The sequence below is a fragment of the Canis aureus genome, chromosome 12, assembly GCF_053574225.1.
Source record: "Canis aureus isolate CA01 chromosome 12, VMU_Caureus_v.1.0, whole genome shotgun sequence".
Classification (NCBI taxonomy): Eukaryota; Metazoa; Chordata; class Mammalia; order Carnivora; family Canidae; genus Canis; species Canis aureus.
In genome coordinates this window covers 26,028,100-26,050,137 of record NC_135622.1, presented here as the reverse complement: position 1 = coordinate 26,050,137, position 22,038 = coordinate 26,028,100, and the positions used below count along the sequence as shown (strand labels likewise).

The 22,038-nt window shown below is 39.7% G+C and overlaps 1 protein-coding gene across 1 annotated transcript in view; it reads right to left on the bottom strand.

Moving 5' to 3' along the window:
* Nucleotides 1-1,350: 1,350 nt before the first annotated feature.
* The window catches only part of KDM3A (lysine demethylase 3A), a 53,439-nt gene continuing 32,751 nt past the window's right edge, over nt 1,351-22,038 (bottom strand). The window contains exons 13-26 of the mRNA XM_077843185.1: nt 19,491-19,643; nt 19,267-19,362; nt 18,755-18,882; nt 16,135-16,330; nt 14,168-14,340; nt 13,562-13,798; nt 11,944-12,115; nt 9,481-9,568; nt 8,661-8,791; nt 4,848-4,967; nt 4,629-4,768; nt 3,239-3,415; nt 3,026-3,160; nt 1,351-2,068 (exon numbers count right to left, since the gene is read on the bottom strand). Coding sequence (XP_077699311.1) covers nt 1,988-2,068; nt 3,026-3,160; nt 3,239-3,415; nt 4,629-4,768; nt 4,848-4,967; nt 8,661-8,791; nt 9,481-9,568; nt 11,944-12,115; nt 13,562-13,798; nt 14,168-14,340; nt 16,135-16,330; nt 18,755-18,882; nt 19,267-19,362; nt 19,491-19,643 — 2,027 coding nt within the window. The 3' untranslated portion in view covers nt 1,351-1,987. The remainder of the gene's footprint in view (nt 2,069-3,025; nt 3,161-3,238; nt 3,416-4,628; nt 4,769-4,847; nt 4,968-8,660; nt 8,792-9,480; nt 9,569-11,943; nt 12,116-13,561; nt 13,799-14,167; nt 14,341-16,134; nt 16,331-18,754; nt 18,883-19,266; nt 19,363-19,490; nt 19,644-22,038) is intronic.

Genomic DNA, 22,038 nt, shown 5'->3' with positions numbered 1-22,038 from the left:
AATCTCTCAGTTTATAAAAACCTTTTTTGTTGTTCAACTCATCTGCTAAGTTTCTAATTTTAACCATGTCTCATTTCTATAAATTCTATTTAGCTTCTTTCCATATCTGGTCAATTTCTGGAAATCTCATTCCTCCATCGTATTCCTATACTCTCATTTCTTTTTAAGATTTTTTTTTTTTAATTCATGAAAGACACAGAGAGGAAGAGACATAGGCAGAGGGAGCCCAATGTGGGACTCAATCCCAGGACCCCAGGATCATGCCCTGAGCCAAAGGCAGATAGATGCTCAACCACTGAGCCCCCCCAGGTGCCTCACTCCCATTTCTTTTTAACAGAGTAAACATTTCAGAATATAAAATAACACTGGATCATTTCAGTCTGTAAATCTCTGCAGGTTTAATATAGCAGTCTGAAGGTTCTTGCTCATTCTTGTTCTTGGTGGCTTTTAGTTTTCATATTTGTTGTTACAACGTATTTGATTGTGAATAACAGTCTTGGAACTGTCACTCCCCTGAGGCCTGGCTTGAAACTGGTTTCTTCTAGAGAGGAATCCAAGTTTTTCTATTTCAGCTGAGGGAAATTTCTAAGTAGCAGTGCCAATTCTAGAGCCAAACCTGTATAAAGGAGCTTCTGATGAATTCCCAGTGAATATGTTTCCCACTGAGATTGGGCAGATACTTCTACTTACTCTTTTCAAGAAATTTATGTTTTTTTAAAGTTCATCCATTAAAGGTTTTGGCTTGAAGAGGCAGCTGGAATTAGGCAGGTATCTCCAACTTCCTACTCTGAGCACACAGTAAAAATCCAGGCTCTAGGCCTTGTTTCCACTACTTGATTTCAATTTTAGTCCTTTTATTTAGAATAACTATAGTTATCTAAGAGAATCAGGGAGGTACAGAAAGGTGGCTTCTTGGTGAATTTCTTGCATTAGAAAGGATTGTTTTAGATACTATTCTAAAACTTATAATAATTTCCTTTTCATTTGTAAACTCATACTTGATGAAAGGCCTGAAGAAAGACAACGTATTTCAATCTCTGAAATACCTTTTTACAACCATTTAACCAGCCACTATTTGTTTTTTGTTGTTGTTGTTGTTGTTGTTGTTGTTGTTGCTAACTTCTCCAAATTTAGCTAATTGGTGGTGTTTCTTTGCAAAAGTATGACAAAGTTTCCGCTTGGCTGAGAAGAAACTTATTTTCATGTTAGCATTATAATAATCACTCACAAATCACTATAGCATCTAATTTCTCTGCTTTTAAGATGAGCTCCTAGAGCAAACTCTTACACCTGGTGACATTTGAGAAAAGTGTGTTGAATGCACAACCAGAGGAGTAAGTGGAGTCAAAATATTATATGAATACTTTAATGCAAAATGCTTAACACTTAAAATTAGCAAAGCTTCATTTAAATTAAAACTCCATTGAACTAAATAAAGATGGTTAAACCCAAGAATTGTACAGTAGTTGATTTCTGCTATATAATGCCAGTTCTAATGCAACACAGCAGGAACTGCATCGTTAGCTGTCACTTCCTCCATTGCTCATCTGAACCCTATGGGGTGAGGGAGAGGGTACTCAGACAGACACAAAACAAAATACAACCAAATAAACTGTGCAGTGATTTCTAATGGTTTTAAACCCATTTTGACTAAGCTGTCCAACCCAACAGCTGGAGAATAACTGCAGATATTGTTCCAGAGCTGATAAGAGGTTTTGTTTTTACAGCATGGTTGAAGTTCTGCACTAGGTGAAAAGTCACAGTTTAAGGATGCATGTTCTGTAAATAGTTCCTACATATACACATTTAGTGTGTGTAAACACTAGAAATATACATTAGACAGAGTACCCTTACCAGTTGGGTACAGTTTAAAAAAGAAGATGAGGTAACATGAATCTCAAAGTCCACAGGAATCCTGCCTGAAGAGTTTGAACAGCTGCCAGTAATTCACTTCCAATGTACAGGGGTTAAGGCGTCTCTGGGACCCTTAGGGTTTGCCAAAACTGGATTCACTGGCTTTTAGCATAGCAACTGCATCTTTCACTGCATGGTAGATAACATTTTTCACCTAAAAGAACAGGAGAAAATATGGTCAGTTTACCACTAAATCTAAAATCTGTCACTAAGACTAAACATTTCCTCTACCAATCTCTCCAAAATTAAAACTCAGTATTCAAGATATCAATACTTAAAAAAATACTTAAAAGACTCCTTCAGGCCAGTATTTCATACTTTTTAGACTCATGCTCCTCTTCCTGCTTCCGTAGGTTTTAATGTCCCATGACCCTGAGCCTGGTGAGTACAGGGAGAGGCTAGTCCCAACATACAAGTTTTCAAAACTTCCATGTTCTCCTAGTTTTCCAAACATGAAACTATGTTACATAATTCACTACTGAAAGCATCTTTAAACCCACTCTCTGAGATCCTTTTTGGATCCCAGAGATTCTGTCCTGCTCTACTCAAGGATAAGAACGACACAGCAGTAAGTCTTTGTTCAAGACCAATGTCTGGCAGTTGAGCCAGGATCAGAAGTCAGATCTATTTGTTTCATTTCCTTTTTTTTTTTTTTTTAAAAAAGATTTGTTTGAGAGAAAGTGCGTACACACTCATGATCTTGCACAGCAGGATAGAAAGGGAGAGAGAATCCCAAGTAGACTCTCTGTAGTCACTGCAGAGCCTGACACAGGGCTCAATCTCACAACCCTGAGATCACGACCTAAACTGAAACCAGAATCAGATTTCACTCAACCAATGTACAACCCAGGTGCCCCAAAGACCTATTCATTTTCAGTACTAAAGTCTTTTTCTTGGGGCATAGTCCTTTAGAGTCTAAACAATAGCAAGGAGAGACTTCCTCTATGTTCATTCCTCATTGGCCTAGGTTGACAAAGGAACTACACATGAAGCCACTTCATCAACTCACTGCACCTAGTGTGACATGGCCAAGTTCACTGATGCTTTTTATAAGGTCAGTAATGGGCCATGAAGCCAGAGACAGAATGTCAAAAATCAGTGCTATTTTCACCTGTAATTTATCTTCATGATTGGTATGAGTCTGTGACAGATAACGGAATTCCTGAGTAAGCCAGAAACAGTGTTTAACATGCTCTGGAGAAACAAAATCTTCAGCCACTTTGATACAGCTATATAAGTTATGCACCTGGAAAACACAAGTTACATCAGTAACACATATGCAAAAATTCTTAGTGTAAAGAGAATAAAGAATAATGTTTCTTGCCTGATGTGGAGCTCCTGCTGGGATAAATACCACATCCCCAAGAAACTGTACAATAGCCCAGCCTTGAACTCCATATTCTTGATGGAGACGCTTTCTTAGTGATCGGTCTAAATACCAGCTCTGATCATGAATGGGATCATGGTCTGCTGGGTTTTCTTGACCTTGCTCTTCTGATACCTGGAATACATTTGAAATATTATGATACTGAGTAACACACTAAAGCCCAATGAGGGAATTTCCCACTCCACCCTCAAATAGTTTGGACAGTCAGAAGATGTCAGGCCTTCTTTTATAGGTACTCCATTGGCACAAAGAGACAAGTAATGCTCAAAGACATTAACTAAAAGAAACAAGAGAAGACTGTAAGAAAATGTGGTTTTCCTTCTGTCATTTCCAGTAATCTCTGGCAGTTTGCATATTTTTCTAAATACTATGTTTGGACAGTATTTTGGTCTAGACTTTTGAACATAAAGTAGGCTTGAGTTCCTTAGAAACAGACTTGCTATATTGCAGTTATTAACAATCTGTATTCGCTTAACAATCTGCATTACAGAGCAGTCCCAAAGATTACATTTGTTTATTCTAGACAGAGTGGTAGCACAGACTCACATACTCAGGGAGACACTATCAAAGAACCAATATAGTGACCAGCAGGTTTTGGAAGAGTCAAATGATCCTAAGTCAGAAATACCTTGATTCAAAGCAGTGCTGGTTAAGGACCTACTTGGTACTAGGCAATAGGTTAGGAGTGTTCACATCCAATCCTCATGAACAACTGAAGAGTAACAGCAACAAATAAAGCCTGAATGCTGATAAAAACCAAATGCAACATCTTTCCAGTTGCCTAGAACTTCCACACACAGCCTAGCTGAACAACCAGAGAACTATTGGAAACTTGGCATCTTAAAAATCCCTGTATCCCTTTCCAATGATCCTTTGCAACCTAATGGCCACAATAATACCTGAGGCTTCCCTGACCTACTACTACATGAGGCTAGACAAACCCCCAGGGACCTAAGTATCTCACTCAGAACACAGGTATCAAGGGCCAAGGAATTAAAATGTCTTTAGATTTTCAAGGCAACAAAAACAAATAGATGCTAATAGACAATGAGAGGAACTAAGCTGAAAGAGCACAAAAATCTCCAAATGTGCTCTAATGTAAAACAAAGACATAAGACAAGTCCCCCTCTTTTCAGAGATGTGAACCTGATCATTTAGAATCTCTGTTCCTCAGCAACTGGCTTCAGCCTAGTCAATCTGACATGCAGAGATTATTAAACTTTAGAGGTGGTGATTACTTCTCAGTAGTCAGTTGCTGACACAGAGTAATTTCTAACAGTGCTATTCTCCATGTCTCTCTTCATAAGCCATAGGGTGGAAAGCACACCTTTTTAAGGAATTCTCGTATTTTCTCTGTGTCCTTCGCAGCATATATGTGCCAGAGGGCTCCTGGCTTCTCTTTTCCTTCAATAAATCGCTTTATTGTGAGTTCATCAGAATCTCCGTCTTGGATGGTTTTAAGGACTTCTGGAGCAAGAAGAAGCAAGTATCAGACCATAGTCTCCAGCTCAGAGAGTAAGACCCACTTTTACACTTAGCACCCTACCTTCTTCTTGGTCACACTGTCCCTTGGGAATTCCCACATATACCATGACATTAGCTGCATCAGATACATCTAAGTGAAGATTTGTTGTTCCATATTTCCTGTCTTCTGGAGTAATTAATCCTGCCAACAGAAAACATTTTAAATTTATGGAGATGATAAAGGCTGCCAATTGTCTTTCCCACTTCCTAGGAGGTATCTGGTCACAAAATTTAAAAGGTGCCTCTCAAAATCATGTAAAAGGTAAGGTAACAACATATTAAATTATGTTATCCTTTCAACTTTGAAAGAAAATAATCTCAAATACTTAATTATGAAAATAAAAAAAGAAGTCCTAATACTACTAGGACTTCTGTTTCTGGTGACAGGCAAAATAAGTCCTTGACAGATCCTCTGCTAAGAATAACTAAAAATCCTGGATGCAATTATTGAAAAAAAATTTTTTTAATGAATCAGTGTGCTGGCAAGAAAAGAAGAAATACTAAATACTCATAAGCCAAAAAACGAGAAAGCAAGACTCAGGAATGGTAAAGTGGCTCCTAAAGCTGGAATTTGCCAAAAGGACATGTGCTCTGCCAATTCTTAAGCTTTGGTTGTCATAGCCTAGAGTGCTCTGGGCACAACCTAAGGCCCAAGGCCTACTCAAGATGGGGAGTCTAACAGAAAGCTCTCACATACACATAAAGCTGGGAACTCAACTGGCTATAACACTCAAAACAAAAGAGAACACTGCCCAATGCAGTCCTTGGTTCCTCCAAATGTTAAAAAATAGGGGGGAGGGGAACAGAATGAAGGAGTGAGCTATAGTATGAGGTCCTGGTTGGTGCTCATAGTCTGAAACTTTAATCTCTTACCCCCATGAAAAGACTCGCATTGCTCACAGTCACCCCGAGGCTCATTGAGCCCTGTGGTCACCGTAGATGGCCTTCCCTGACATGAAGACTCTTGAATGGGCAGCAAAGGGAAGCATGGCTCATAGTGGGCAAGCAGAGGCTGTTTATTAACCCATCAGCCCTTGGAACAGCAGTCTTGTTTGGAGGCAGCCAAGGGACTTCCATCCAGCTTGCCAGAGCCTTGCAGTTTCAGGAGCAGCTCTATACAGGAGAGGGTACCCCTCCACCCCTTTATTTCAACCTGGGACTATGGCCCTAAGAGCAGTGTAGTGATTTCTTTTCTTTCCATTTGGCTGAAATATTAGTCTTAGGAGAGGGCTAAACATTAAGTATTTAGGCAAAATCAAAGGATATGCTTTAAAGTAGATGTATCAAAGGAGATTTGCTTTAAATTGTAAAGGAAAAACAGGACAGGAGGGAATAATGAAACAATCATGGCAAAACACTGAAAGCTGCTATAACTGGGCAACAAGTATATGGGGAGTCACTCTATTAGATTCTCAAGTTACGGGTATATTTGGAAGTTTTTCACTAATAAAAAATAAAAAAATTAAAACTTAAGAAGGAAAAGCAATAAAAGGATAATGAATGAAATGGACAATTATAAATGATAGCATGGATGATGATCCAAAAGTCTGATTCTACTTCTATAAAGCTCAAACACAGGTTAAAACTGAAAGAATATTCTGTGGGAATACAAGTATATATAGTAGCATTACAAACATAAGGGAATGATAAACACAAACTACAGGCCAGCAGTTAACACTGTGGGAGGAAGGAAGGGCACAAGGTGGGAGGAAAGGGAGGAAGGGTGAATAGTCTCAAAACTTTGTCAGGCCACTTGCTCTCTGGCCAGTGCCAAACAGGTGGAAAGACTTGTGCCAAACGATGAAGGAAGTGACACCTACCCAGCTACCAGCCCAGCACTCAAGCACATACAGCTACAGATGACTGCACACTAAGAAAATAGTCTCTAACCAGAGAAAGCCTGAACTCCAACAGGACCAAGAGTATAAAAACACGAAGGTCCTGGGGGAAGGATTCCCAGAAAATAGAAAATCCTGGAACATAACACCATCGACTTATGAAAAGCATATGAACTGACACAACAGGGGCTGCTGGGTGACAGCACTGGAGTTGGAGGAAGAGCAGAACTAGCCTGGAAATCAGGAGACCGAATATTCTAGTCCCAGACCTGCTACTGACTGCCCCTTATACATCCTGAGCAGGTCACTGTCTCTGCCCCCATCTGTGAAACTCATGGTGTCCTGGAGCTAGAGAGATGTTGACTATATGTCTCCACAGAGCTTTTCACTCTACTCTAAGGGGGTCCCAGCTCAGTCAGTCACCCAACCTCTGAAAGTGATCATTCTCTAATGTTTATGATAAAGTCTAAGTATTTGAAAATGAACATATTTTCATTTTTTTCAATCCCTAACTGCTTACTCTGGATAGGAACAATTTTGTCAGAGATAAAGCTTTTACAGAGGAATACTGCCATCTATCTGTGATGTCTATGCTGCCAAACTAATATTTAATCCAAGCAGACAATTTATTCTGAAACTTCTCAGATAATCACTTTTACCCCATAAGCTTCATGAGGCCTACAAAGCAGGGATAATTACTATGTGTAATATTACATCACTTATTTCAGTGGAAAAAATATTTTCATTCACATAAATTCATTGTAAGTCTGCTGGAAAGACAGTATGCCCTGAGACCCCCAACTAACTAGCTGCTCTCCAGGGCTTGAGGGAAGGAAACTCAGCCAGAGAACATGCTGCAGCTCCAAAGCATATGCAGGGCTCTCTAAACTGAGACCCAAAATATAAAGGGAATAGGTCAGGGGGCTTCTGCCTGCTGTGTACTCTCTCCCACAGACCACTTCTCACCCTACCTGGCAGAATGATCTCAGGCATCTAGATCATGGGAGTTTCCCAACATCAACTCCCTTCTCGAAATGCTCCCTGACCTCATTCCAGGTGTATCCCTGGACTGACTCCACCATAACAGAAGAACTGTGGGGCTGAGATCTAAGCCCTTGCTCTTCTTGTCCCCCAATAGTCTCTGGAGAACACAGCAAAGATGCCGAAAGACTCTGCCATCCTCAGGTCTGAGAGACTGGAGTTTAGAGTAATTATGGGAGGACAGAATAAAATCAAAGAAGTAATTTCTAGAAGGACTGGAAAAATGGGGTTCAAATAAAAAACTAAAGCAAAATCACTAAATGACCCAAACTGAAACTTCATTCAACAATCAATTGGTAACAATTCCTTCAAAACAGTCAACTATAATCAAGACCTAACTAAAACCTCAACATGAAACTGGTTAAGGTCACAGTAATAAAGATGAAATATGACCCTGGTAACTAAGGAAATCAATCTCTATTCCTATGCAATCCTTCCTGTTTGATAGTTTACTGAGTCATATCTACACGATGAAAATCCAATTCAAAGGATGCTTCCAATACTAACTTAAGTAACAAACTACTACTAAAAAAAACTTATTATTCTTAAGTAACAAACTACTACTAAAAAAAAAATTATTCTTATGAATAATAAAAAAAAACAACTGGAATGCTAGCAGATGGACTTTAAAATGAGTAACAAATTCAGATTTGATGAGGTACTCTACAACCATCAAAAATTATCACACTATAAACTATTAAGCAACATAAAGATTGTGTAATAGAACATGAAATGCAGAAAAAAGAAAAATAAAAAATTGCACATGCCCTACTATGAAAGGGAAATATACATGAGAAGAAATGAAAGGAAATATGGGAAAATAAAGCCTATTGCTGTGTGAAGTAACAGGACTACAGAGGTCTTCCATCTCTACCTCCCCGAAAAGCAATTTTCCACACATTCTGACATGCTCTATCTCCATTGTAATTTTTTTTAGTTAGCCATTTCTTCCTTACCGTAAGCATTATACATCTTCGGACCGAGATCTGGCCTCACGAAGTAGTTTGGCAGCCTGGAGGCCAAGTTTAGTTTGCCATCTCTCCTTGTGTACTCAGGCAATGGGATATTGGCCATCAGATCATCAAACCTAGGACAAGAGAACCAAGCATTTACAAAATAAGCTTGCCTTAGATCTAATCCATCACTGTCTGATCTGTTCTGTTCCTTACCTAAAAGAATAAATACATCTGTGCTTATAAAGATGGAGACAGCTTTCCTTGAATAATGTTTAAGATTAGAATTATAGGAGTTATAAACAAAGATGTCTTCTTTCTCTCATACAGCACACATCTTTATCAAAATGACCTGAAATACTTCAGACAAAAGATTTGAGCAGTAACTTCCTGATAAGAAGTGACACTCAGGAATGTATTATTCATTTGTTCTAAGGATCTTTTCCAAATTTCAAGCTCAAATCAGGAAAATGGATCTACCAACTCATTTGTCTTACTAATGCAGTATCATTACACTGAACCCTGAAATGTCCAATCCCAGTATTGCCTCTAAGTCAGAGACTGCACACCTCATCTGGCCTTTTCTCTCGCAGAGCATTAACAGTGGAAATGTGTGAAGCTTCATTAGTTCAGCCAGATCTCAAAATCAATCACTTCTTTCTCTCATTTAAAACACATACCTCCAAAGACTATAGTCTACAAATAAGATAGCACCTGTAACACTACTCCATATTTCATCTTTTCCTTTTGAAAACTCTTTTCTCACCACCTTAAAAAGAATTTTAAGGACAGAATCATTCCTCCCCCCGCCAATTAATCATACCTAGAAGGCATCATATCTCTAAAATCCTCTCCTGGTGGCCAGTCCTTAAGTTTCAACACCATTGGTTCTTTTTCATTTTTCAAGCGGTCTGAAAGGTAACCAGAATTACTGAATTGTTACTGTTCACAGCTCAGAAACAGACCAAAATATAATGGCATTTTATGCTTCATAATGCAAATAAAATTTTTCTTTGCAGAATCTTCATAACCCATACATTTAGTACACAAATATTATTTTTAATATTCCCCTCCTGCCAATCACCAACTATTTTATTTCTACACTGCCAAGAAACCCATTCATACCTGGGTAGCACAGGGATACCAAAATAAAAATTACCAACTGATCTTTTCTAGATGCTTATTAAACTGGTTTTCATTCTTTGAGATTTCAGCCACCCCCTTTTGCCCATTACACATGGTTGGTGTTCTGACAGTTGTCCATCTCAGATCCAGTATCTTCCTCTAATACAGTGTTCTGAAAGAAGTGAGCAGCTCCTAACTGATAAACAGCAATGCACTTTAATAATCAGAGGCCTCAGATGTGTAGTAGACTAGATTTTCTGAGGCTACCATGACTTGTTTTGCTCAGAGAGACTGAAACTACCTGATGTTCTATCCAGGGAGGAGGGCCAGTAGTGCCACGTGGTTTAGTCAGAACTATTACCCAGGTAATGGCAAGGAACCAAGAACCAAGGAGCTCTAATTAAAAAAGATGTTGATAATTATGATCAAGAGCAATAACCACTATTATTTCATTTCTTGCTGTGTTCCATTCTCTGCTAAGTGTCTTAACCATTTAATCCTTACAACTCAACCCAACAACTCCATGAGACTAACCACCATTTAATATTCCCATTTGGGAATGAGGAAACTGACAGACACACTCAAGGTCATCCAGCTACTAAGGGGCAGAATTGGAACTGGAATCCAGGTTTAACTTCAGACCTTGTACTCTTGAGGACTAACATCTGTATGTTTTGTAGTCAACTAAGTACTGTCCCATAACCTAGTTTACATAAGTGCATTCTCCAGAAAGAAACAAAGAAAAAACCGGGTACAGTGTATGTTCAGAATACCAGCAGTATGTCTGCGTGGGTGGTGTGCTGGGGGTGTGTGCAGCAGAATCATCAGTATAGAACAGGAAAGCTATAGTTGACTTAGAGCTGTTTTCACCATCTGCCAGCATGAAGGAGTTTGAGTCCCAGAAAAATTAAGTTACCATGCTCGTATACACAAGGACATATCAAAAGACAGGATTTGAACTCAGGCCTAACTGGAAAGCTTCAGAAAACTTCTTGCCCAGACACAGTTTTTAGGGTCCACTTCAGCTGAACAGCACTGCCTTGCTAGGTCATGTCTTTCCTGGGGCCCCAGTCTCTAAAGACTGAGGGAGGTAGGGGGACAAAGGCCCTGACATTTCCCACCTCAGCCCAATCTGAGACAATGAAGGGCAATCCTCATCTCAGAAACCTCTGGCAAGACTGGCCAAGGCTTTGCAGCATCTGCACTGCAGCTGACTCCTCGTCCTGAGCAGTCTCACTTCCTCCTTCCATTTTACAGACGCTGGTCCCTAAGTAGCCAGGTTCGGTCTGAAACTCCATCTCAGCTTCTACTTGTGGAAAACCCCATCATGCCTTTTATTAAAGACTCAGCTCTTAACTTTGCTGTAAATATAAAGCTTGTTGAAAGTAGGAGCTATAATCTGTAAATGTGGGTAAAAAGAATAAGGAAGCAATAGATTAAAATGTGTGTGTCTAAAGAAATGAGAGTGATGAATGAGTGAACTTGAATGACTTCGAGTCTGAAGAATGAACTGGCCAAACCCTCCAGCAGAGATGGGGGCCTGATGATGGGTATCTGTGCTAATGGGACTCCCCCGGACCCAGCATGAACTTGACATTCCTGGAAGCAGTTTATACTGACTGGCCGATACACAGAGGGGGCAGCCTCAGCATTAGACACACAAACCTCCTTAATGCCTCAGTGGCTCGCAGCAAAGATGCAGTAGGTAGGACCAGGATACCCAGTGTTAAATAAATTCACATTCCCTGACATCTTCAGGTCTACCTATCTTGTTAAACAGTAATTAAAATTTTTTAAAGTAAAAAGGATGTATAAAGGTAAGACACGCATAAAATCACCAGCTTTGGAGTCACAAACCCCAGTTTTGTGCTGCCCTTCCCACTGGGCTCAAGTGGAAGCAGAGAATTTCTGTCACAGGACAGACATGAAGCTACCTGAAGAACAGATGATGAAAACCTCACCTCTCTATGGAACTGCAAAGTAAACATGCCTCAGTTCGATAGCATAAACTTTTAAAAATGAAGGTGAAAAAGAAGGCACAAATTTTAAACTCCAGGATCATGGACAATGCTGTTGTTGCCATTGAAGGGCTTCAGACTCCTGCTATTGTTGTGCCCTCCTTTCACATCCTCATTCCCCTAAAAGGTCTTTAAATACATACTTGGAACATCTTCAAATCCATCCCAGAAGTCTCCTACTGTGGCTCCTGTGATGATTTCATTGGTCCTACAGTTAACTAGGTCGACTTCTTGATTCCCAAACTCTTTCCTGAAGGATTCAGGTTTCCAAAGGTCAGTGTTCAATTTATGATGCACTCCTGACACCATCACTGGCTAAAAGAAGAGAATGAAGGCTTTAGTTTGAACTCCCCCAGCTCTGTCCCCAAACCAGTGATAGCCCCTTTACAAACAGCTACTTGTCTGGTTTTCTGTGGCTGGTCCTCAATGTCAGATCCTGAAATGACAGCAGTGTCCTGAGCTCCCACAACATTTCTTATCTTCACGTACTCCTTTTTTTTAAAAATTCATTCATTCATTCATTGAGACACACAGAGAAAGACAGAGAAACAGGCAGAGGGTGAAGCAGGCTCCCCAGAGGGAGCCTGATGCGGAATTCAATCCCAGGACCTCAGGATCACAACCTGAGCCAAAAGCAGATGCTCCACCACTGAGCCACCCAGGTGCCCTACTCTTTACGTACTCCTTGTTCTTTTAACTGCATTAGTAAGCTTCTAGAAGCCAGGATCACATCTTCTGACTCAGATGCCATTCCTCACAGAATACCACCACTAAGGTGCAGGACTGGGCAGGGAATGTAAAGGAAAGACGAAGGTGGTGGGAGTGTCCTGTCTAAAAAGGGTGCTGCCACTGGTCTCCAGCCTACTGCTGCCAGGCAGTAACTTGGACCTCAGATGCCAAGACAAGCCAGAAATCCCAATCTTTATGGGAAACAGCCTAACTAAAATATTGGTGAGTTCAGTATTTTTAAACACTGAGGAACGCAAACAAAACACGGCTGGTGTATCATATTTAGTCTGTCGTCATCATCATCATGAACAAATCTTATTAGTTAGTATACAGAGCTGAAAAGAAATGTAAGAACTTTTTTTTGGTTAAATATGTACATTTCTCTATTTGGTAATTCTCCAAGCCCTGGCCTTGTCCAAGAGCACAATGTTCCTTTAGTGAGGATCCATTTGGCCCACAAGAGAAGCCAAAGACCCAGAATACAACAAACAAAACGGGAAAGCAGAGGAGCAGGTCTACAAACCCATGCATCTCTCAAACCATCAACACAACCTAATATCCAACAATGCAGAACCCTGGGGGACTATACACCAATTCCAAGAGAGCACAGGCTCTGGCCTACCTAAAACTGCCTTCAGCATCAGGGTTTTAGTTCAAGGAAGAGGGAGACATGATTTTGATTTGGTCCATTTGCCAAACCCCATCAGCCTCTCTCAGTCTCTCACTCCTGTTGAGGTGGGTCACCCAAGAATCACTGAGCCAAGAGCATTCATCAAAACCCAAAGATGACTGGTTTAGAAGCAAGCAAAACCTCACTGAAAGAGTGCTTGGGAATATCTGTTGTAAAAAATAAGATTCACAGCTATAGTGCCCCAATTATATTTGGCCTAAACAATAAAGTACAAAAACAGCAGACAAAGTATGTACCACTTACAATGGAAGGGTGGGGGTGGGGTGGGATTGTCAGAAGCCTGCCAAAAGATCTGAGAAAGGGGATCTGAATTGGGCTGGGGAAGCAGAGGCCACACTTACCTGTCCTTGTTTCCAGCACTCCCTAAACACATTCCAGTTGCTCTTGTTGTTGGGATCCTGGAGGCACAGCAAGCGATTATCACAGAGCCAGTAATGAGGAGTGTCAAAGCCCAGAATGCTGGGCTTAATGGTCAGTCCTTGAGGCCTCTTAGATAAATCAGAGGAAGTCTTATTTTGCACCAAAGAGGCAAAGATGTCATCAAGGATTTTTGGTGTATTCTTCAGTCCATTTTCTGTCTGAATTTGAGAAAGAACACAAGTGTTAAATATGTCATTCCCTACCATCAAAAAACTCATTTCTATAATGGTAGGATGAGAATCACATATCCAAAAGAATCCAAATCGGGATCCTAAGACAAATAGGTTAAGTCCCTTTCCCTCACTTGACATTACAACTCACAGAAATAGGTACAGAAAAAAGTTTAACAGGAGAAAATGGCCCAGCTTGGTACTATAACCCTGTGAAGCCCACCTGCCAATGAAACCTGTACCCATGAAAGAAAGCCTAAGATTCTTATCTTCTTTCTACTATCTGTTTCAATTTCTCTAGTCTCTTCCTGTTCTATTTTTACGAGGCGGAATACAAACAAGAAAACAAATTTATACCTTTCCTGTAGAGGAATTCAAGAGATTTCGGAGGAAACCAGAATTGTTGTTGCTTACAGGTGTTAAAATTGTGCTGTTAAAGGTGTGGAGGACTGTGCTGGATTTGCTCAAAGGAGGGAGGGGTGGAAGGCATTTGATTTCATTCTTTAGAATTGGCATTGTTGGTTGTTTTTCTAGAAACAAAACCAAAAACATCCAGATGGAAAGATGGAAAAGCATTCCGAAAGGCAAATCCCTTACTTACCGTCTGTTAACAGAATTATCTTGGAACTTCATTTTCCTTTACTTTAGAACCAAAAAACTTAAGAGGATAGATACTAATGAAATCATCAATTTAGACAAGGATTTTCAACTGGTATTAAAACAATAAATATCCAACATTCAAGGTGATGTTACATTAAAGGTTTTTTTGTTGTTGTTTTTAATGTTTTTTTTTTCTTTCCAGTATAGCTGACACACAACCTTCCTTTATAGTTTCAGGTGTACAACATCGTGATTCAACTTCTCCATATGTTATGGTCTGCTCACACTACACGTGCAGGTTCCATCTGTCCCCATACTGACACTTAAAGTATCACTGACTGGACTTGCCGTGTTGTGCTTTTATTCCCATGTCTTCCTCATTCCATACCTTAAAGCCTAGATCTCCCCTCCCTATCACCCATCCCTCCACGTCCCACCTGGGCAATTACAGGTCTGATTCCACTTTTTATTATTTGTTTCTTTCTTTTAGATCCCACAGATGAGTGAAATCATATGATCCAAATGATATTTTTTAAACTTACATTTTCTATTTGTTTGGTACACAAAATACAACTTATTTTTGTAAATTAACATTGTAACTAGCAACCTTGATATATTTTTATTAAATATACTTTTAGATTTTTCACATCTATAATCAGATCGTCTAAAATATCAGCTTTATCGCTTTCTTTCCAATCTTAGTATCTTTTTGTTTGTTTCCCTTACTTCAACAGCCAGGACTTCTAGTACAATGTTAACAAAACAGTGATGACAGGTATCCTCTTATTCCTGAACAGAGGTAAACTGTTAAAAAATATTCAACCAATTAAAAACAAAATCAGTCATTATGATGTTTGTCAGTTTTATTGTAGAAATCCATTATTGTTCCTAATTAAAGGGTTATTTTTAAATCATGAATTTAAATTTCAGTACTTTTTGTGTCTTGCTACATGACTTTTCTCCTACATTTTCAATATTAAACTATACCGCATTTCTTAAGCCCTGCTTTGGTCATGCCATAGAATTCCTTTATTTAGAGTGCTGAATTCTGTTGAATAAAATTTTGTTTAGGATCTTTGCAGGAAAGAAATCAACCTGCAATTTTTCTTTCTTATAACATAACTAAAAAAGCAGAATCACATAAACTCTAATCTAACTACCTGACTCCAAAGCCCATATTCTTCATACTGTCATCAAGCACCCTAACAACATAGAAGAGAAAAATAAAACTGAAGCCAAAACATTGCAATTAGACAAAACAAGAATGACAAATAGGGTAAGGACAGTAATGTGGAAATCATTTATTAAAACACACAAGTCTCAGCCTACTCCTTTCTTGCCAAACACAATCTCAACCTACAGTTCTACTGTCAGAAGTTCTCCGTTTTGGGGCTGTATGTTTGTTTTTGGTTTTGTTTTTTTAATGTAGGCTCCACACCCAGCATGGAGTCCAACACGGAGCCTGAACTTTTCAAAACTTTGAGATCAAAAACTGAGCTGAAGCCAAGAGTTGGATGCTTAACCAAATGAAACACCCAGGTGCCCCCTTGGGACTGCATTTTAAAAATATTTGCATTTCTGTCAGGTCTTGCTGGTGACTACAGGGAACCACCACTTTCCATTCCACACACTTCTAATCACACTGTTCTGACAGCAACTGAGGTTGCCGATCCCCTCATGGATTAAAGTTCTCAGGAACCCACAGGAAAGCAGGAAACCCTCACCTTTGTTTTCCTTGTTGACATTCCCGCTGGTTAGGTCTGCCAGCCAGTTTAAGGGAGATGTACTGGCTGGACAGGCAGGCTTCATGCTGCTGGCTGGCTTGGAAGCAGCCTCCCCAGCCACGGGCACTGGCTCCAACACCAAAGGATTCTGCTGGAACACAGCACCAAGGCTAGGTTTTTCTCCAGCAAAAGAAGTCTGTGTTGAGTACAAAAGGAGAATTTTTCACAAGCTGAAACATTGTATTTCCTTTCTTTTACCTTCTCTCCTAACAGCTTCACCAGTAAGAGATAAATACTCCAAACAGTACCACCTAATAGCTCTGGACTGTTATCACCACAGCTGCATTAATCTTATAATAATAGAGCAGAACTATATAAGGTAGAAGATATTTTCTTTTTTTTTTTAAGCTTCTAAGTATTACTGGTGAAAATAAAAGACATGTTAAGAATTTAAATACAGCAAGTTATCCCTCCCTCTTAACCAATCATTTCCTGCTCATGCCTATTGCTATCACTCCACCTACCATGCTACTTTAAAATGACCAGTTTTAAAATGACCAGCCGGGCAGCCCTGGTGGCGCAGCGGCTTGGCGCTGCCTGCAGCCTGGGGCGTGATCCTGGAGACCCTGGATCGAGTCCCATGTTGGGCTCTCTGCATGGAGCCTGCTTCTCCCTCTGCCTGTGTCTCTGCCTCTCATTCTCTCTCTGTGTCTCTATAAATAAATAAATAAAATCTTTAATAAAAAAATAAAAAAATAAAAAATAAAATAAATGACCAGCCCAGGTGGCTCCACGGTTTAGCGCCACCTTCAGACCAGGGCCTGATCCTGGAGACCAGGGATCGAGTCCCACATCAGGCTCCCTGCATGGAGCCTGCTTCTCCCTCTGTCTGTGTCTCTGCCCCACCCCCTTTCTGTCTCTCATGAATAAATAAATAAAATCTTTAAAAAGTAAAAATAAAAAATAAGAAATAAAATGACCAGTTTGTGCCCATCTCCCCTGTGAACTCATAGTACCCTGAGTAAACACTCACAACATTTGCAGAATGAATGAGTGAGTGAGTGAGGCAGGGTAGGAAAGGTACTGCTGTGATTTCAGAAGGAAATGAGATGCAGAGACAAAAATGCTCTTTTGTTTTAGCACAGCATACTAGGCTTTAAAATGAGATAAACAGCTCTTAAAAGTACTCAAACATTTTTAAAAAACCACACAGAGCACACCACTTATTTTTCTGTTACTTAAAAACTGCCTTCACTCAGCTGATGAGTTTATACAAACAAAAAATGGAAAAAGTCAAATTCCTACTGTGGTCCCAGCCTTTTATGTATGATGGATTTCTGTGATACTCAACTCTCAGTATTGTTTATTATTCCTGTTATTTATGTTTTTTATTTTTATTATTTTTTAAAGATTTTATTTATTCATGAGAGAGAGAGAGAGACAGAGACAGAGACAGAGACATAGGCAGAGGGAGAAGAGGGCTCCATGCAGGGAGCCTGATGCGGGACTCGATCCTGAGACTCCGGGATCACGCTCTGGGCTGAAAGCAGGTGCTTAACCGCTGAGCCACCCAGGCTACCCTATTTATGTTTTTTAAAGTAGGCTCCACACCTCGCGTGGAGTCCAATGTACGGCTGGAATCCACAATCCTGAAACACCGAGCTGAGATCAAGAGTCAGATGCTTAAGACTGAGCCACCCAGGAGCCTCAACTGCTCTGTTATTGATGAGAAAGTGGAAGCATATGTGAATCAGCTGATATGAACCTATGCTATGCAACTAGAAAGTGGCGGAAAAAGAATTCAAATTCAGTTCTGAATCTAAAGAGCACACTTCTACTGTTTGACATCACAGCTTTATGAAAATGTGAAATTCTAATTATCAAATACAATGTGGGAGAAGAATATACTGGGGTGAAGGGGAAGCAGGGAGAGGGGAATAGATGTGATGGTGGAGGTGAAGGGGATGCTACCAGGGAAGAGGCACCATGGAAATGTATATTTTTTATGGTGAGTGATGGGTATATAAAGGTTCATTTCAATATTCTTTCCTTTAACTCTTCAAATATATATTATATAGGTAATATACACTCAGTAATTTTAGTTTTTAAAAGATTTATTTATTCATGAGAGACAGAGAGAGAGAGGCAGAGACATAGGCAGAAGGAGAAGCAGGCCCCTCACAGGAGCCCGATGTGGGACTCGATCCCAGATCCTGGGATCACGACCTGAGCTGAAGGCAGCTGCCCAACCGCTGAACCACCCAGGCATCCCTACACTCATAATTTTAAAAGATTGTCTTAACTCTGTAAAACATGAAAAGTTTTTTTTTAAGCCCACATAAAACTCAACAGCAACTCATTAAGTAAACTACAATAGAAGACATTTTTGCTTTTTCAAGGAACAAAAATTAAAATCTACTATAAAGAGACTACAGATGAGGTCCACAAAAATGTGAAAAGTGAGAATAGGTCCATGAAGTGTTACCTGAAATGTAGGAGTTGTCTCTTTCCACTGACCATGTCTCCATGTTCCTTTCAAATATACTACAGAAATCCTTGGGTTATTTGAAAAGACAGACAACAATCTCAAAGATGGTGAATCTAGCATAAATAGTAATACCTGTTTTACATCTTCCTTTGAGGCTGGCTTTGAAAAGAGTTTGAATTGCCTGTTAGAACAGGGACAATTTGCTTTTATTCCCCATTTTGCTCTCACAGAATGAACAATGTCTCCAACATCATAGAGGGCTAAAAAAAAAAAAAAAGGGGCAGAAACAAGCATCTTAACAAGAGGATTAGGTACTTTCAACCTCAACATTACAAAGTAGAAACTGGTATTTCCAACAGGATTACTTTTTTTTTTTTTTTTAAAGCAACATGGTGCTTTGGATCTCTTTTTTTCATCCTAGGTATGCCTTCTTCTGCAATGCATTATTTTCCTTCCTTCCACAAAAGTATTAATAAGATCTTAATTAAAAAGTTTTGGGGGTATTATTTAATACATCTTTGGACAATTTATGGTACATACTAAGTTAGAAAGTAATTACACTATATAAAGTAAAATTAAACCATCAGCCCCTATGAGCTAACCAAAACAAGGGGGAAAGAAAATAATTGTATCACATGAAATACCTTTCCCAGGAATGATCTGTGTAGGCATTAGGTTCTCTGGCTCATGTATCTGACTCTTCACACATCTTAGCCATGAGAAAGTCTTGTAGGCAGCACCTACAAATAAATAATTTATAGTAACTGCTCCTCATAGACCCTGGCCCCATGCTTAAGAAATCCATCAACCACAAATCAATAAAGGCTTAAGTTTGTAAGGGGGGCTTGGAAGAGAATCAAGTTCTTACCTTGTTGGCAATTCTTCCTCTTCATCCGGTAGCAATCCACACAAACTCCAAACCCACACCTAGGGCACACCCAGTGCAGGTTGAAGATGGTGGTGTCACATACATCACACATTTCCCGAACACCTTTGACAGCTCGCTTCCAAGCAACCTGTCCTACAAAAATCAATAAATCACTTAGTCTTGGGGAAGAGAGGTTTTCTGAAATAAAGTATGAAAGGGCAGAGAAACTGATATCATTTCCCCCCTCTTATTGGAGTTCCCATCAACTCTGGTTAGCCTTTAAAGACTATCTCAAGTGTTCCCCCAACTCCTTCACCCTCCATCATGAAGCTTTCCTAGATTCCTTCAGCACTCTCATCAACTTGTATTTGTACTTCGGACTTGGGCTTCTTCACACTGTATGCTGTCAGGCGTGGTTCTACCACTCCCCAGGAGATTAAACACTGTACAAGCAGCATCCCTGCTTGGGCTGTACCTTGTCCCCCACCCACTCTGCATAGTGCTGGTACGTACTAAGTACTGCTGAGTAAATCGATGAAAAAAAGCAGCAGTGATTACAGGAGTTGTAGTTTAGACACAGGTATTATACAGCAGTAGTTCTTTCACCTTCTGGATCATGAGCCCCTTTCAGAATCTAAAGACAGTGTGGACCATGATTTCTCCAAAGGAAAAAAAATTACTCAGATATACAAAGTCCATATAGATTGGTACGTTAGTCACACAGGCCCTGAATCTACTCACACAGCCTATGAAAAACTCTAAGGGGTTAGGGAACCTGGAGGGAGCAGCGTATTAACTTAATAGTACAGTTGGTTCTTTCATGGGCCAGAGTCAGAAACTTGATTTTTTAAGTGTCAGTAGTGACGTAGGCATCCAGGACTGACACTAGCCAAATAACCAACCAGTTGAAGCATAATCCAAGATTCTACAAACTAGTGTCTTCTGTGGCAGTGGCCAAGCCCTGAAAACTAGTTGGAGGGGTCTTCCAGGACTGGGCAGGACATCATACCCTTCCCCCAAGTATGGAAGAGTGCCAAATCAGGTTATAAGAAAGTTTCAAGGAGTATGTGACATTTTCTTGGGTCACAGAAAAGCTCAATGTTAATCAGAAATTTCTTTTCTGTCTCTCTCCCCTGAACAAGACTGGATCAATACTGTCACATTCTTGTTTTATGGAAAATATCTTTTTTCTTAATCCAGTCTGTGGTTTCTTCACTCCTTCTTCCAAGTGACCAAAATACGAATGATCAACTTCAGTTTTTTACCAAATTAATCCAACTGCTAAGTGAACTGCCATTTCACTGTAATGTAATAGCTCAGTACATAATACAGAGAGCTTTAGGCATTTTGCAAATGAAGTTTTATGAACTTCTCCTTGGTCACTTGGATTGACTATTTGAGACTATTCTTAGATCTTTTAGCCACCCATCTAACGATAATTTGTCATTGAAAAGACAGAATAAACATATAAAGATTGATACCTGATTCCTAATCTCAGGATCAGAGGGTAACCTCTCTAGAAACACCTTATGGTGGCATTTGTCAATATCACTCACAGTGAGTTCCTCTCTTCAACTGACCAGCTTGTCACAGGAGAGAGAACAGAATAAAAAAGGCAAGGAGGAAAGGTTAATCCTATTTAAATCTTCAAGGACAGAGTTTCTTAGTTATACTCTTTTTTTTTTTTTTTTTTAAGATTTTATTTATTTATTCATGAGACACAGAGAGAGAGGCAGAGACACAGGCAGAGGGAGAAGCAGGCCCCATGCAGGAAGCCCGATGTGGGACTCGATCCCAGGACTCCAGGATCACGCCCTGGGCTGAAGGCAGGCACCAAACTGCTGAGCCACCCAGGGATCCCCCTTAGTTATACTCCTAAAAGACAACTATCTGTACTTTTTTCTGTATGCTATTCAGATGACTTCCCTTGAGCAAAGAAACAAACATCAGTTGCTTGTAACAAGTCCTGCTAATTCAGGATGAAACTACTAATATATTCCAAAGAAGTGTTTCTATATTCCAGTCATTTATATACCTACCTACTAGATGAGTTACTTAAGAATTTTTCTTTAACCTCACTACTTTTACTTAAATGTATATAATTAGGAAACTCCTTATCTCTACTGAATACAGAAACCAGTGTCACTCATCCTAAATAGAAGACTATAAAAAAAAAAAAAAACAACTTCAGTAAGATCCTTGATTTTTAAGAGTCTCTGCTACTCCAACAGAATGGAGTGATTCTACAGCTACTCTCTACTTAGTACAACTCTGGCTGTGCCCCAAGAGTTCACGATCCCATTCTCCTTCTAGCTCTGAATTCCTGCTCCTCAGAATGCCTCAGTTTCCATTCCTTGGACTTGGAAATTTAACACTATTCATACTTATCCAAAAAATTACCTTTGTGAAGCTAGTTTCAATTAGTTTCTGGTACCTACAACAAAAATTCTTAAGACTGGTTATGTGTGCATGCTAATTGAAACATATTTATTAGTTATGCAAAGTCTGAAAAGATATCTGGAGAAATGAAAGGCTTTACTTTTAAGTT